We start from the raw sequence: 18,230 nt of genomic DNA on the forward strand, positions 1-18,230 counted from the left end.
CATTTGCACATCTGCCTGTTTTGATGCAACATTTGGCTAATAACTACAAACACTGGAAAACACTGGATGATTTGAAGTGCAAGAGTCTCAGGCTCCCACCAGAAAACAACAACTAACACTAAGTCAAGAAAACCAGACCTCCTGCTCTACCAGTTTCACTGTGAATCATTTACAGAGACTCTTGGCTACAAAGGGGATTAATGTTGCCTTTCCAGTGAAATTAAGACTGCGTGACAAGAAGGAAATATTTTACTCATTTTTACACTTCTATGAATTCTACAGAAAAATGTTTTTAGAGGCTGTATAAACCACAGATGACTAAGTGCTCTTTGGAAATAATATTTTGTGGCAGAAAATGTACTTCTGAAACTAGTTTCTAATACTGAATATACACTTGTTGAATCTTGTAGTTGATACAACTGTATTCACTAACACTTCACACAACTGTTTCTCAGAGAGAGGGGTAATCTAGTCACCAGTAGAGTAAGAATAGCCTGACAAATAAGCATAGAAACATCCCACGTATTTATCATAAATTTGTTCCAATTCTATCAATGTTCTTCAGCTCTCTGAACCATACTTCTAAAGAGAACATGCACAGCAAAACAAGTAAGCCTCAAACTGGATACATAAAAAACCCAAACACGACACCTTTTAAAACAACCTTCTTACTACAGAGACTCTCTCAGAGCACCACCTGCTCTTTCTTTTCCATATAAAATCTTGGTAGGAGTCAATGTTCTCTAAAATTGATCATATAAAAAAAGAAAATAAGCATGTTCTGTATAGTTAGTGCCATCCACATGGTTCTCTGCCATCTTCCAGATGTTATCACACACATTCATCAAATTTTACACGAAAAACTATTGTGGCACTTGATCACCACCCTTTTTTATAAAAATGGTGTTTGTACACATGGTCATCAGTTTTATTACACTGATCTAAATTTTATGGTAAGTTCATTTATTGTGCAACTTCTAGGATGAACCTATCACTTTTTAAAAAAAAGTTTCCAGGCTATAATTTATAAAAGCATTATAATTTGTACTGCTTTATCCTCCTAATAAAATGCTGGTTGGTTTTGTGATGTAGAAAGTACTTCAAAATATGTAAATCAGTTGGAAATCAAACATAGTTCTTCATTAGTTCTAAGATACGAAATTTATGCTAAGGCTTTCAAAGTACAAATGCATATTTTTGTACATCTCATTTTAATCACATGCAGAACATGAGTTTAAATTTTAGATTATTCTCAGAGTATTCAGTAAATAAATACTAGCAGAACTGCTGATTTTTAACACTGTGCACTCTAGGCTGCAAGCAAGACTCTCAAAGCTGTGGCTGCAGTTAAAGAAGCAGTCCACCTACCCTGTGCTGTATCAAAAATCAAACTGGGTAAAGGAAAAGGGGGAAAAAAATAAAGCAAACAGCATAGATGCTACGGAAGAATAGTGACAATGCTGTTTACTGCAGGTAGCTTACATATGTGCCAACCTTTTTTGTATGTTTTGTACCAAGTTCTGAAACAAAAGGCAACATTCATAAAATGTATGTGCAGAAAAATGTATAGAAGCTATATTTTTGTTAGAATTGTAACAGATCCTTACTTTTGTCATAGCCAAGGCAGGTTGCTGTGTATTAAAATGCCGCATTGTGTATATTTGAAGAATGGTGTTTCTGGTGAAGCATGGTTATTCATTCTTTCCTATTATCTATGGCAACATTTTTCAGTGGATTTTTATTCAGAGAACTTGAACCTCTGCTTTTTAATACTGTATACTGTTTGCTTTTACTATTTCTTTATTTAGAACTAGTGCTCTTGGTGGTTGTACCTTAACTATTCTGATAACTGAACACTCACTGCAGCTTGCATTAGAGAAAAGAATTTCCCAAGATTTAAGCTTTGTTAATTTAATTTGTTAGATACAGCAACATTGTAAGACCACATCCATGTAAAACAATTCATAATTTCTGTCACACTTCTGTCACACAGAACAAAATGTCAACAGTGGAAGGCATCAAAAAAATAAAGTTCAACTTGTGAACCGGAACTGAGGCCAAGGCATTAATACAGAATCAACATATTTGTTGCAAGATCTTGTGATTCCTCCTAGAGTCAGACAAAGAAAAAAAAAAAAAAAAAAGTAGTGTGGAATAGGTCCTCTTTAACAGCAAAATAAATCAGCACAGATTAATCATCATCTGCCACTTGTGTCAGATCTCCTAGACCAGGCCAGTTTACTAAGAGCTGCTTGTTTCATGCTGTTGTCAGTGCGCAGATGTAAAACAGCCACCTCAGAGTTGTAAAAGTATTAAGAGTAAGTCTGATAAAGATATTTACTTCCACGGTGTGAACATAAGAAATTCAGTGTTGCTGTAAGGTGGAAAAAAATTTAGAAGGACACCAGTTAGATGTAAAAAGTCTCATCTGGTTACCATAATTCTGCTCTCTGCATCTCCCAACAGCAAGTAACAAACTCTTATTTAACAAAGGAGTGGGATATATACCTATGTTCTGTGTTACACTCAAAGTTCATTTGTAAAACAAAGAACTCAGTATTTTCAAGTCAGCCATCTTTAAAGATGAGACCCTTGGGAGATTGGAGTGTATCTGAGAACAGTGGTACTTCTGTTAAGTAGAAATATTTATACATGCATGTAGGACTATTTAAAGCTGAATTACATCCCTGTAAAATGCACAGCGAGTTTTGTGACTAGAACTGTTCAGTTAAATAGGTCTGTTTCTCTACCAGGTATTCACTTAAAAGCAGTCACATAAAAAGGAAATAGTTGTTCTCACACTATAAGAGAAGAGATAATAAAAATATGATCTTCCTTCTCTCTAGTTATGACTGATTATAGCAGTAGGCTCTCCAAAAAACCTAAGTTTTATAAGCTTTCACTGTAAAGGTTTCATAACAATGTGTAAACACAAGCATTATATACAACCAAGAAAAAAAGATCCAAAGAGAGGTTTTATCTCCCCAGCTCCTCCTGGGTAAGCCAAAAATGCAACATCTGCTGATGAAGGCAAGCTGAAGCAATGTAGACTTAACATGCTTTCCTCTCTCAAGTTTAATACCATATACCCAAAGGCATGTTATCCTCAGCTGTAATCCAAATGCCTTTCCTACACTGGTCAACAGAATAGCCAGCCTTGGCAAAGAAAATGCAGCTCAAGCTTTAACACTGATTTAACCTTCCTGAATTGAAAGGAGAGGGTAATTTAACAATTCCTCCATCTGTTTTGTGGTTTTGAAATATGTTATTTTGAGCTCTATACTCAAGTAAGATTAGCTGTACAACTTGGCTAAGGTAGGGAAAAAATACAATTCAAAATCTTACTGTCCCTCTGCTCTGCTTTCCAGAGAAGATTACAGTCTCATAATAAGATCCAAGAGGCAAAGGTTGGTTTCTGGATGGTTGGAGAAAGGCAAGTGCCCACTGCTGCTGGGGGAAGCAAGTCTAAAAGGTTCTTTGGTTTCTTCTAGGAAGCTAGGAGCTTTCTCCTTTTGCTTCTGTTCTTGCGATAATCTACTTAGCCCTTTCTTTTAATTGCACTTACTGCAACCACTGTATCTGAAGTCTGGAATTACAGCCATGTATTTCCTGTACTGAAAACAATTCTCACTGATTCAAAGGGAAGAGATGGCACTAAAAAGTTGCACAAGACTTGTTCCTACACCATTTAAGTGCTGTATCTTCTGAATAGACCTGAGTACAGTAGCATCCTCTTCTACATAGTTTTATGACCACTAAGTTCCCAAACTTTCCCTTTTCCCTAGCTCTTCCCTATTCAAATGGTAATGTACCACTCATTATCTTGTCCGCCCTCACACTTTCTTTGTATCAGTTCTGGGTTTAACTTGGCTTCATTTTTTGGTTTGTTGTGGTGTGCGGGGTTGCTTCCTTGTTTGTTTGTAGATTAGGTTTTTGCTGTTGTGTTTTTGTTTGAGCTTTATGTTTTAGTTTGCATTTCTTTCCCTTCTCCTGTTTAGCTGCTGCTATCTCAGACTGTTAGTACATGTGTAGTTAGGTGCTTATTTTTTAACTTTGAAATACTATTTACCCTTACAAACTTGGTGCACATTTCTCTGAAGTCAGACTTCAGCTGAGAATTTAGTATTTGTATGGCAAAACACAGTTTCACTACTATTGAACATATCAAGTACTACCGCTTAAGAAAGCGTTCTACATTCTGAAAATTCATGGTAATGCAAATGCTTTTTATTAAAGACAAATTAATTTAATGAATGCACTATGGAAAGACCAAGCTAAACTAATCACACTGCATGCTAGATTTGGTAATGGTGCTGTATAAACTCCAGTAATGTAGGCTAATCCAAGTAAAACTGCAGCTACTACTAGCAAGAAGTATCTATGTACCTCAGTTTGCCAAAAATTAAAACCAGACAAACTGGCATTGCCTACCACTTTTTCTTGCCACTGGTGCAGGATAGTAACTTCAAATGCAAAAATTCTGTTTGAGAACACTTTCTTTTGGGGTTACTGTATACACACAAATCTGAGCCACCACTGAGGAAAATTTAGCTTCTAGAAATAAATTAGATAAAGCAGAAAGCTGCAGATTTTTTCCCATGCCTTCTTCCTGCACATAGCACTGTGGATGCTCTCAACTGCTTTAATTATGATCCATTTAAGGTATTTCACAGTTCTTAATTTTGACATTCACCCACGATAATTTTAAACGTTAGGAATAATACTAGAAACTATTTAATGAGTCATCATTACCTTTGGTCTTTCAAGAGAACACCATTTCTGCTTACAGAGTATACCAACACGCAAAGTTCTCCTTTGAGAAGAGTAGCAACTAGTAGAAGTTCGAACACAACACATGACATTAAGTGTAAGCCTTACTGGTAGTCAAATTCCCAGTAGCTCAGACGTACCTTTACACTCAGGTTTAACACATATCCAGTTCATATATATGCAGCCTATATTAAAATAATTTAAAGTTTGAGCTGCAAATCACCATTTTGTGCCAATTTTTTAAATAGTGCTAAACTGCGGAGGCTAGATTCTCGTTCACCATCCTTCCACAAAATAATGAGGTGGTCAGCAGAGCATGTAGCCAATCCCAGTTCACCAAAGTACAGGAACATCTGCAATGAAACAACTATTATTACCATGATGCTTGCATGAGATAAGTCAACTTGCTTCATTATTTAGTGCATAGATGGACTGAACACATACATAGATCTGAAATGGCTCTGCTTATAGATAGGAATACAAAATTACATACTGTCTGTATGTTTGAGATGCCATAAAATTGCTACACAAAAACAACTCCCTAAAATTGCTACACAAAAACAAACTCTTTAAGCACTTCATACTGAAATATCTCCATCTAAACAAAGCAGGAAAGCCTTACAGATAGGGAAGCTGAAGGAGAGAATCCTGAAGAAACTTGTTTCAAGTCAGCAGTAGAAAAGTGAATGACTTGCATGAACTCTGATCTGGTTTTTTGGGAACAGAAGCCACTGTTCTGTTCACTCGGTACACTGTCCCCTCTCCCCTCTACAACAAAACAGGGTACTAGCAGCAGGCCTGGAAAGATCAAAGAATGAAAAACTGTGACAGACATCAGCAATCAGCACATGCCTAGTCACACAGAGGAAGTCAAACAAGCAAGAAACACAACACTGGAGGGAAGTACAGCACCAGTGGAAGGATTTTGCAAACCCAATGGAGCTGACAAATCATGAGTTAACCCCTGACTTCTGAGATCTTCACAAGACTGCCTCAAATTAACCAGTAACTGCAGTTCGACATGACAGCAAATGGAACCAATGATGTCACTATGACATACTCACAGTGCCCTGACTCTTCATTTTGTTAAATGGATCTGCTGGGAGAAGCATTCAGGCCAAAGCCTATGTGCCCTGGAATTGGTCACTTATAGCTACAAGGTTCCAGTAGAATCAGTCTGCCAAGCCCTCATCTTGGCCATCACATTTCATCACTACTCAACATTTTCTTCCGCAACAGCTCCTGTCTGCCCAGAGTTTAAAAAAACCCAAAATTTTCCCTATGTAGAATATTGCAGGAAACCACATCCACCATCATCTCCATTACTCCTTTGCTCTGCATCACAGCCAAGACCCAACATATGCCTCTCACCTTCTTTGTGCCTCTTGCTGAATTGCACACTGTGTCCTCTTTCTTAGATAGCAACTTTCCAATTGGACAACAAGACCCTTTTCAACAGTTTTTCGAGAGAAAGATGGCAGAAAGGAACAGAGAGCCTTGCAGAAATCCCTCTAGCAAAAGAGTTCACCTTAGCAAATAAGAAAAGCTTTCAAGTTTTAGCAGCGGCAGTTCTGAAATCCAGTCTGTCTCACAAATACTTGTGAGTAAAGCTACTCCAGAACCACACCATCCCCTTCTATCTGCCCTTCCCCCTGCTCCTGCCAAGAATGTGTGTAAAAGTCCACTGTAATGAAGTGCTTTGCTACTCCAATATGTTCTTCACAAAAGAGTGCGGAGGGAAAATGCCATTTAAAACAAAAACATACTGTATTAGGCAGATAGAAGCATAGAATAGTACTAGTAGGACTGCTAAAATTAAAAGACCTCCTTAATGCTCGCAGCACAGAGGGGTAAGAAATTACTCAAAGTGTATTCGTTTTGGGGTTTTTTGTAGGAGCCCTTGCTTAGATTGTGAACTTAAGATGAAATGTGGGTCATGTACATGGCTCCCAGCTGTACTGGCTGCAGTCTATGAACAAAACCAAACGCTCTGTCAGATTATCTCTAGCATATATTTGCACATGCAATCCTCAGGCGTCAGTGAGAGAGCTGTCATTAGAATATTAAGTCAGTATGTATTACTGTTTTCACACTGCACTAAAGATACCCCACAAACAATGTGCTCCTAGCCTCCAGAGCCAGACAGTCAAAAGTTACAGCTGTTTAAGAAATGCTGTCAAATTTATGTTACTTACTAACATTCACTTTTTCTCATTCTTACTAAAGCTGGCTTACCTGCACAGCTGATGAATGACCAATCAAATCACCAACCAGCTCCAAGAAATACATAGGTGTATTCTCCTGCATCTTCTTAGCAGCTTGGTTTGCCTGCTTGTTTGACCTTCCAAATCCCCACATGTTGAAAAACCCTGAGAGGGAAAAAAAGCCTCTTGTTTTGGCAAAAATCACAAATACAATTTATTTCCTCTAGCTAAAGAGAGAACTACAAAAGCCACATAAAATCTAAAAGCAGGACACTCTGTATGGCAAAAGGACAGAAGCATTGTACTGTGCAGCACTTCAACATCTGGATTATTCATCTGGAGGGAAAAGGAAACACAGCTACTTAAATTACTTAAGGTAATTTAGAAAACAGGCTGAAGTACCTGGACAAGACAATACACAGATTTAGAACAAACACAAAGACTTCTAAAAGAACAAACTGAACAGCAAAGGTAGATGCAGGACAACGGATGTTTATCTTTGCTCTGCCCTTCTGAACTGTTACTTGTGGAAAGAGCACAAAAATGAGGTGTCAATCTCTCCCCTGTATGTTCTGCACTACAGCATTTAAGTGCTGGCTCATTGCCTCCTTCCTTCAGGTTTAAAAAGATCAGCCAGTGGGGAGTGTAAAGACAGTACTCCACATGTTCCATTTAGATAGCACAAAAGTACACAGCCACAGCCCCCAGAACTGTGCAATAGTACTGACACAAGTAAGAAGGTTGGCTTCTGTTGACAATGCAATTCAGACTTTATTCCCAATCCTTCCCTCAGCCCTATCAGCACATAAAACTAGAATTGTGCTAAACCACTGCCCTGGTGCAAGGGAGATAACTGGTGAGATGAACAACTTCTCAGGGGATCCCTAGAATAAAAATAGTGCAAATCAACAGCAAAATCTCCCTATGGTTTTTTCAAACATCTTGATTCATAGAAGTTAAAAATTTCTAATGTGAAACCAAGTACCACCTGTCACTGTGTAGATCAGCCTGTCACCAGCAATGCTGAAGACAGAACATTCCTGAAAAAGTACTTCTAAATCCACCGAGGCAGCAAAAATGTATTTTCAGAAGTTACCGAGAGATGAACAGCCAGGTAGACAAGATACATCAAGAAAATTATTCACACCTTGAATAAAAAATTCCTTTAGAAGAGCAACAGTCTATTGCTGTTCCCAGTCCTTGATACTAATTATACTGTCCAGAGCACCAGTCGAAGACCACAAGTGCCAGTGTGCAGGGGGGCATGGTCAAAGAGTAGCAAGTACTTCAAAGGAACTGTCATTACTTAAGCATAAGCAGGAAATACACAGGAGATGGAAGTACGGTCAGGCCACTTGGAATGAATATAGAGAGGCTGTCAAGAGTAAATAAAAAATAGACAAGGAAGGCCAAGATGAATCTGGAATTAAAACTGCCCAAGGATGTCAAAGACAGCAAGAAGGGCTTCTTCAAATATATCAATAACAAAAGGAAAACTAAGGATAATGTGGGCCTGTTACTAAATGGAGGGAGGGACCCTGGTAAAACAGAATGCAGACAAGTCAGATCCTGAACTGTGCTTTGGTCTTCAGCGACAAGACCAGCCCTCAGTATTCTCTGACCCAGAAGACCAGGGTAAAGAAATGTTTAAAGGAAGGCTTTCTCTTGGTCGAGGATTTAGGTTAGAAGCCGTCTAGGCAAAACTGACATCCACAAGTCCATGGGCCCTGAGTGGATGCATCCATGAGTGCTGAGAGACCTGGTGGACACCACTGCAAGGCCACTCAAGATCATCTTTAAAAGGTCATGGAGATCAGGAGAGGTGCTGTGGATTGGAAGAAAGCAAATGCCACCCAGGTCTTCAAAAGGGGCAAGAAGGAGGACCTAGGAAACTACCAGCCAGTGGGCCTCACCTCGATCCCTGGGAAACTGATGGTGCACCTCATTCTGGAGACCATCTCTATCCACACGGGTGACAAGATGATGAGGAATAGTCAGCATGGGTTCAATAAAGGTAAGTCATGCTTGACCAACCTGATTGCCTTCTACAATGAAACAACTGCTTGGATGGATGAGGGGAAAGCAGTGGATATTGTCTACTTGACTTCAGCAAGGATTTCAACACTGTCTCTCACAACATCCTCATAGACAAACTCAGGGATGTGGGCTGGATGAGTGGACAGTGAGGTGGGTCAAGAAATGGCTGAACAACAGATCCCAGATGGTCAAAATCAGTGGTACAGTTGGAGGCCTGTCACTGGTGGTGTCCTCCAAGGTTCAGTACTGGGCCCAGAACTATTTAACTTGTTCATCCTTGACTTGTAAAAAGGGGAATGTGCCTCCTCAGCAAATTCACTGACAACACAAAGCTGGGAGGAATGGCCAACACACCCAGGCATGCTCTGCAGCCCTTCAGAAGGACCTTGACAGGATGGAGAGATGGTCAGAGAAGAACCATCTGAAATTCAGCAAAGGCAAACGCCAGGTCCTGCACCTGGGGAGGAACAAGCCCAGGCACCAGCACAGGCTGGGGCTGACCTGCTGGGGGGCAGCTCTGCAGACCTGCAGGTCCTGGTGGACACCAAGCTGTCCATGAGCCAGCAGAGTGTCCTGGTGGCCAAGGAGGCCAGTGGTATGCTGGGGGGCATTAGGAATGGCATTGCCAGCAGGTCATGGAAGGCGATTCTGCCCCTGTACTCAGCCCTAGAGAGGTCACCCCAGGAGTGCTGTGTCCAGTTCTGGACTCCTCAGGACAAGCAAGCGGGTCAAGCAGAGGGCTGCAAAGATAATGAGGGGACTGGAGCAGCTGGACAGGCTGAGGGAACTGGGCCTTGAGAGGGGACCTCATCAACGTCTATAGGTATCTGAAGGGGGGGTATCAAGACAATGAACCAGGCTCTTCTCAGGGATATCACGCAATAGGACAATATGCAATGGGCAGAAACGATGCACATGAAATTCCACCTGAATATGAGGACGAACTTCTTTACTGTGTGGGTGACTGAGCACTGGAACCACCTGGACACAATCCCACACAATGTGCTCCAGGATGATCCTGTTTGAGCAGGGAGGTTGGACCACGTGACCCACCGTGGTACCTTCCAGCTTTATCCATTCTGTGATTCTATGAATGTCTGTACTTGGGGGAAATGCTTCCTGTAACACTACCACCTAGCTCTGAGGACTCTGTGTGCCCAGTGAGTTTGGATACAGCTTCAAAGTAAGTCCCAATATCATTCCCAGTTCAAAGAGGAAATGTGGAATACACTTTTTTTTGGTAGCAGCTGCTTATCTGCAAGCCTTCTTCACAAGGTCCTGCAACTATTTACTCTTGTATGGTATAGAATTCAGCACTACTCAGTACAAGGAGGAAAAAATCAAGGTTCGTCAGGTCATTTTTTTTTTAACCGGCTCATACAACTGTAAACTCTAAGCAAGCTTTATGGCACAGAATTGCTTCAGCTGGACCTTCTACCATCCTGTATCAGATCCTGGAGGACTTGTACGCCCATGCTCTCTTCAGTTTCCCTCCCACACCTGTAATCAACTGGTTAAACACAAGACATCATCTCTCTTTACAAAGCCTGAAAGCCTCTCTGATCCTATATGGTGAATACTGGGTTTTTTAATGTTTTTTTCACTTCCCACTACTAGCAAACCTGTCGGAACTGGTTCAGCTGGCAGCTGCTGCTTTTCTCTGACTTCCCAAATGCGTACACTGCCATCTTCTGAACAGGAGATCAGCTGCCTGTAAAAACAGTTGAGAAGCAACACTAGCATGGATAGCTCTGCAAATCACCTTGTGATGCTTCTATGAAAGAGACAGTAAATGCCTTAGCTTCCACACAAGTTTACTAGAACTCTTAAATGTAGCAAGATGTGCAGATGTTCCACAGAAAACAAAATTCCTTAGTAGCAAACAAACTATAATAGACTTGTAGAATAAGTGAAAAAAAATAAACCTTTTCAACCCCATACTAAAAGCATACCACTATATAAACCAAAACATAACCAATCTAGACTCTACAAACACAGTTCCACTAATTGGTTTCCATAAGTTTACTGTCATTAAGCAAAACCCTATATTTTTCTTATGGAAAGATAACTAAAGGAAAGGTACTCTGTTTCATTACACATTTAAAACACCTTAGCACATGCATTTACAAGACCAAGGCCTCAGTTTTTATCTTCTGACAGACTCTGCCCTATTGAACATAGGATCTAGCACCACTATTAGCATATACACATAAATGCAACAACTTGTCCAAGCTGGCTGTCAAAACAAGTTCCAGCTGGAAATTCTGCACTAACAAGCAAAAGCTGCAAGTTATTACTTTTTCTTAAAACATTTCAAGTGTTACAAAATAATTAGTGAAAAATATATTCTGAATATGCCATATGCCTTTGCTTTCTAGAAGTAAAATGCCATTAAGCTATATTTCACAATACAGACATAAGGGCTTCATCAAATCTGATTTTGAAAATAGCTGAGATATTTTCAGCCTGTGTACCTGTCATACTGGAATACAGGTTTTCCCACTGAATTACAATGACAAATTTTCCTAAATCAGATCAACAAGCTCTACCTAATAAAAGCAGTTCAAACTGATGATCAAGTCCGTGCCCTAGAAATCCAATGTAGCTTTGCAGTCTGTCTCTAGTCACCCTTCCAAGTTTTGCTTTCCTTTATTGCATTAACAAAATGTACTATGTTCTGTACCTGTTTGGAAGCTTCTCAATGTGCAGCACAGAGGAGTCGTGAGCAGTTCTCTGGCAGGCAATCACACGCTTCATTTGAAGATTATATACGTATATGCCTTTCCCAACAGCAGCAAACACACACTGGAAAAAAAATTCAATAGAACAACTTACAGAAACATACTGAGAAATCACCTTGCATGTAATGAATTTCCAGCGATACTATAACCCAGCTTGTTTCTGTCCTCATGTTACTGCTTTATCCCAAACATATGAAATTAGCAACGTATAAAAAGAGATAGATTTTTTAAAAGTAAATGTGGGATATGATCCTATATTACTCTAAGCAGTAATTTAATGTCTGTATTTTTCTCCTGTACCTCACAGTCTAAGCAGAAACTAAGGATAACAACAAATCAACACACTTCTGCAATTAAATGCTTATGTTTTTCCAGTAAAATAATGCTCCATGTTTTGAAAAACTCTTGGTTTATCAAGAAAGACTGAGAATACAGGAAACTGTTCTGCATTTTTGACTTTTTTTGAATTTAACTGAAGATAGAGATAGATAAAGAGGCCTTGCTCAAGTATTTGGGCTCTACTGAATACAGAAAAGGAACTCTCACAAGAAAGTATTACAAAATAATCCATTTTGCATTCAATGCTCTTCTTCAGAAGAGTGCAGGCATTCCATCTCATAACCATCATGACCCTATGTCCTAGGTTACAATGTAAGATGTAACCAAAAGTATGTATTCTATTATCATCTTCACAAGCTGTTAAAGCAGATGGGGCAGTGCTCGTTATCTCCTACCATGACTCATCCCTGATAACTCCCTCTGGAAACTATCTCTGTTTAATGGGCTATCAAGGACCCACTGCATGACTCATAAAATGACATCATTCCATTGTGAGATGCTCCACCCAGGGGGAGGAACCAAGCATTCCTACCTGGATATAATCTGAGGTTTGGAACAGCACAAGCAGCCCTTACCTACTGGGTGCCCAGAGGACAAGAGCTACATAGCCACCACTGGACCTTCAGAGGAAGGACCAGACCCTTCTACAGGACCACAGCTTCAACAGAACCACTTCAAAGAGGACTGCAGACACCACTTAATCAGACTGCTACCACCACTCTGCCCAGCAGGGTGTCAGGTCGTATCCTGACTCTCTCAGGTTGTGTCAGTATTTCTGCATTATTGCCTTGTTATATACACTAGTAAAGAACTGTTATTCCTATTTCTCATATAATTGCCCAAAAGCCCCTTAATTTCAAAATTACAGTAATTTGGAGGGAAGTGGCTTACATTTTCCATTCCAAGGGAGGCTCCTGCCTTCCTTAGCAGACATCTGTCTTTTAAACCAAGACACCCTAAGAAGCCAGAAACAGTTTACAGATCTTTGGACCTGGACCGCTTCATGACTTGTGATGAACTTAAAGAGGACAAGTGTATAATTGTATGTATGTACACATGATTAATATTCAGTACCAGAGGAGTGCAAGGTGTTTCCATTCAGTACATATTTGCAGTTCTGAACACACCTTGTTTAGGTGACAGTGTGCTAGAACATTTCCCTGAACAGCCTGCTTCCATTTACACAACCCAAACATTAACATCTCATATGCAATTCACACTACATGCTGTCAACACTTTGTACAACTTGTAACCTAGGGTCTTTGACTAAAATTTCCTATATATGTTCAACAATGTTTTGACATTGTTCAAAACTCTTTGTCCAGGTTTTTAATCTTTCTTTTTTTTCTTACGTGTATCTGTTGTGGGAGAACGGAAACTAAACAGATAGCACCATTGCCAAATCAAGACAAAAACAAACCACTGAGCCCATTATCCTAGTTTTGCATAAGGTTCAAATTCACATAACTCTTCCACTTTGAGCCCTAGTCTTAAAGTTTTGCAAAAGATGCTCTTCATGGAGCACTCTTTTTTTTCCACAAGCCTTGGCAAAATCCTCGTCATCTCAAAATCCAAGAACATAAAAGATGAAAAGCATAAACTGTACACCTCTCTTAACAGGCAAGCTGAACACACACGTACCAGGAGAGCGGATGCACTCCTTAGCACTGTTTCCTAGTATTGCCAAACCTTTACCATCCCATTTGTTTCTGAACCATGTTTTGCCTACAAGCTCAGTGTCATACTAGACAAGTGTATCTTCTCCAACTACCTAACTACCAGGTCTAGAAAACAGAGAAAACATACATTTTACACTATTTTTTTTAACATGAAGACCAGTGTTCTGCTTTGAGGAAGCAGGTAACAAAGTAATACATTATATAAATACATTTTTGCACCACCTTTTAAGTAGGAACTTTACAATACAGACAGCTCTACCTTAAAAGCACCTTCTATTTTGATATGTAACACTAGAACCACCTTTATTCCCACCATTCAAAACTCTCACAATAAAAAAAAAATTCACAGCAATTTATTTAGTTCAGTTACATGAATGGAAGAAAGACTTCAGCTTTCTTTTAAACCCTCAGATTCCACACTGGATGTTTTAACAACTTCTGACCTTCCCCACATTCTTTTCTACTTCCCTAAAATACATCATATGTAGCTTTCAAGCATGGAATGAAAGTGTTTTGAAGCCAAATTATAGAACTTATCGTAAACAAAATTCGCTTTTGGCTCATTGTAGAAATAAGCACTGACAACAAAATCAGTGGAAATCCCACCTCTAAAGACAACCACATCTTTTTTAGCCCCCACATCCCACAGTAATTCTCTCTCCAGGGTTTTACAAAAGTTCTATTCAGAAAAAGGCAAATGCATCAGGTGACTACTTGGTCCTTACCCTATATTCAGGCTTTTCCATAGCTTTTATTTTGTTATAGCTTATATATCTGAACTCATTTCCAAGAATCCCTTTCTTAATCATTCCCAATAACTGTGTAACTCCCTACATACCCCAAAACAAAATCCCACTGTACCTCAACAATGAAACATCTTTTACTTTGCCACTAACAGCTGGTAACATTTCACAAAATTAAATATCAACCTCAGTATTTTTAGTGTTTGCTGAACAGTAACTGGATTCTGACTGAGTATTCTGACCAAGAACTTATCTCTAAAATAGGAATATAGTAGACTGGATCTTGGAAACGTATTTGAGCATACAACTGCGTACAGCCCATCTGAACAGAAAGAGCAATACTCATTTACTATAAAGCATAGACATATTCCTACTCTTAAATAGTACCCTCATAGTATTCTCACAGTACCCTCAGCTATAACTGCTCAAAGAGGTGCATTATTGGGAAAACTGCATTTCCAGAAGCTGGAACACGAAAGATGCATGCCATCAAAACACACACCCTCATATGTGTATTTCTCTAGTGGTATTGTTAACAAGTAATGAATCTTTGTTAGTCAAAAACAAATGCTGTTGTGACAGTTTGTTATGTTAGTTTCCATACCATCAATATATTTTAACTTTCATACAGGTCAACAGTCAATACTTTATATAAAAAAATGTGGACCATATAAAATAGCTGTGCACACTTAAAAGAAGCCTCTCATACTAAAACAAAGAAACTGAAAATAGAAACCACTCAGTCTTCCGTGGTAAGATCATCCTAGTTTACTTAAAGTAATTCACTCTGAAGCTTTTTACCTCCTCGTCAGATGTTAAGTGTTGAACTGAAGTTTCATTAGGGCTTTGGGATAACTTTATTTCTGGCTGTACATCTGGATGGACAGAGGAGTCCCAGAAGCTGCACTCAGCTGCCTGCTTTGTCCAGTCAAGTGCATCCCAAACTATTAACTCACCTATGTGAGAACCTGTCACAAAAGTCAGATCTGGAGGGGGAAAAGAACCACACATAGAAACCACATTATATTAAAAAAAATAAATTTCACACAAAGTTACAGCCCTAGAAAGGGAAGACAGCCCATTTATGCAGAAAGCTATGTAGAGTGTGCAATACATAACTGACTGGACAAAAACCTCTCTCTTTGAGTAAATACTCACCTAATTACCTAGCATAGCTCAGATGAGCTCTCTTATAAAATTAGAACTAGGAAGGAGAACATTCACTGGCCACAGTGCACAGTACAGAGTTGCAAAGGCAAGAACACCACCAGAAGTGTGTACAAGTATTTGAACTTCATTTCTGCATCTAAAGCCCTTCTATTCCTTGGAGAAGCAGGTGTACAGACACAACAAAGTATGTCTTTGCCATAAATAGAAATACTGATCACAAGTTAAATGATTGAGTTAATGGCAATATGGAAGTAGCTGCTCATGAATTTGTTTATCACACATGGAAAGGAACTTCTACAACAATATTTAATGCAGGTAGCATCCTGTGTTTGTAAGCCAAACACTGCTTGCCTCTCATAATCAAAAAGGAGAAAATAATGGCAGCAGTTAAGCTGAGAAACAAGTACCATAGAATCCAAGTTTTCTCTTTTCCAGCCACTTGCTCCCTCTGTAACATAGCCCCTTTGTGCCAACGAGGCAGACACAGATACACCCAAGGACAAATATACACTCTCTATCCCACCAGTAATACCTTTTCCTGGGATCTGGAGGTGCTCCATTAAAAAAAAAAAGATAGGGAAGAACAGCATAGAAGGAGATGATACTTGCAGCAGAGTAGACAGAATTTCAAGTATTAGTTCAGTATTACCCTAATGAGCAGCATAGATCACATCATCTTCCAGACCCTCTCTATAATGGATCTATATGCAGGCTCACACCTGCACACACAGAACCTTCAGTTACCTCAGGACTACAACTGCAAGGGACATGGCACTGCATATCCCATTTTAAGAATAAGAAGAAACAAGAAAAAAAAAAGTATCATTTTTAGTTTCCCAACAGAAAGACCAAGAGTTCCATTTCCATCAATGACATTGACTCTTCTACAGTGCAACTTGCTTGGTTTCATTTCATTGTTAATCCATAAACACAGGAATTACATTTTGTCATATCACTACCTTTGCAGCTACACAAAAAGGTACATCCACTAGTTAGTAAGTTTCACTCCAGTTAAAACTTTGGTTCCAATAAAAACTCAATAGGTGAAATATCCCACCAGTAACTAAGAAAATCAGTAGCATTATAAAATCACTCTTACCATTGACACTGACTAATGATGAAATGTTATCCTGATGGTCAACAAGGCGCTTTACTTCAAGGACATTCCAACCTTCAGACCCATTCTTAGAAGCACTCAACCTAAAAATTACTTCAAAGATAGAAAAATTGTCTAAATAAGCTTTTTCATTTGGATTAAGATGGAACTATGCATAAATAAAACATCATTTTCAGAGACACAAACTAAAACATTTTAAGTGAGACCACACAAGAGCCACTTATGATCACTCATAACATCAAAAAACAGGAAGGAATTATTTCAGCATTACCACTAAAGCCTCTTACCACAGCAAATACAGGATAAAACACGTCAGCCTAGTAACTCTGAAATTCAAAGAACTGGTCAACACCAGAAGTGCAAAGTATCAGACACCTTTATGGATAAGCAACTAAAACTGAAACATGTTTCTTGAGGACTCATCTCACTGAAAAATTAATATTCAAAAACAATGCAATATCCTCTAGTAAGGCAATCAATATTGTCAGAAATTAAGAATTTTAACGAGTCTTGGAATTTCTTTTGTATCTTAAGGATACTACAAAAGAAGTATGGGATGTTCAGATGAAAGTCTGTATTGTATACCAGTGTCTAAACACAAGAGGACTATTTTCAATTTGTTCCTGCTTCTTCAATCAGAGTATCAGGTTGCTCTTTTTCAACTAGGTGTTTAACCACCTCATTGTTTTGCTGATATAGTGCTCTACTTTTTCTCTTGGATTTTATTCCCTATTTTGAAATCTCAGCTATTTTACACAACACTTATCAAAAAGCTTCTTCACCAACAGCTAGCCAATGACTTACAGTTGGCATACACAGAAAACTCTGTCTCCAACTAAGCAAGAGAAATCATCATATTGTCTCTATAGCTTTGAATAGTAAGAAATCAGCAATATCTCATACTTCCAATCCTGGGATAAGGAGGTTCTAGAGAAGCCAAGTATCTGACAGCTCAAGTAAGCAGTTCCAGACCTCCAGAAGAAAAAATGCCAATTGCTACAATCAGATCTAGACAGAGTGGCACTAACGCTGAGGGGGCTGGCAGAGGAGCTCACCATTTATCATCAGTCCTCATTAACCAGGGAGGTCCCAGTCAACTAGCGATTGACCAATGTGATGCCCATCTGCACAACTGATTGAAAGAAGGATCCAGGGAACTACAGGCCTGTCAGCATAACCCCAGTGCCAGGTAAAGTGATGGAACAAATTATCTTGAGTGTGATCACACAGCACATACCGGACAACCAGGGAATCAGGCCCAGACAGCAGGGGTTTAAGAAACACAGGTCCTGCTTGACCAACACGAGCCAGGGCATGCCCAGGTGGCCAGGAAGTCCAGCGGCATCTTGGTCTGCATCAGCAGTAGTGTGGCCAGCAGGACCAGGGCAGTGATTGTCCCCCAGTACTTGGCTCTGTAGCCACAACCGCCA

General features: G+C 39.4%; 2 protein-coding genes across 2 annotated transcripts in view; one reads left to right on the top strand and one right to left on the bottom strand.

The window, feature by feature from the left end:
• Nucleotides 1-2,177, top strand: part of PDE8B (phosphodiesterase 8B) — a 41,576-nt gene extending 39,399 nt beyond the window's left edge. Inside the window, exon 21 of the mRNA XM_008640912.2 lies at nt 1-2,177. Coding sequence (XP_008639134.1) covers nt 1-116 — 116 coding nt within the window. The 3' untranslated portion in view covers nt 117-2,177.
• WDR41 (WD repeat domain 41) overlaps nt 1,896-18,230 on the bottom strand; it is a 27,296-nt gene continuing 10,961 nt past the window's right edge. The window contains exons 8-13 of the mRNA XM_008640935.2: nt 16,783-16,893; nt 15,315-15,499; nt 11,695-11,816; nt 10,634-10,722; nt 7,006-7,139; nt 1,896-5,123 (exon numbers count right to left, since the gene is read on the bottom strand). Coding sequence (XP_008639157.1) covers nt 4,971-5,123; nt 7,006-7,139; nt 10,634-10,722; nt 11,695-11,816; nt 15,315-15,499; nt 16,783-16,893 — 794 coding nt within the window. The 3' untranslated portion in view covers nt 1,896-4,970. The remainder of the gene's footprint in view (nt 5,124-7,005; nt 7,140-10,633; nt 10,723-11,694; nt 11,817-15,314; nt 15,500-16,782; nt 16,894-18,230) is intronic.

Source organism: Corvus brachyrhynchos, unplaced genomic scaffold, assembly GCF_000691975.1.
Source record: "Corvus brachyrhynchos isolate BGI_N302 unplaced genomic scaffold, ASM69197v1 scaffold8, whole genome shotgun sequence".
NCBI lineage: Eukaryota > Metazoa > Chordata > Aves > Passeriformes > Corvidae > Corvus > Corvus brachyrhynchos.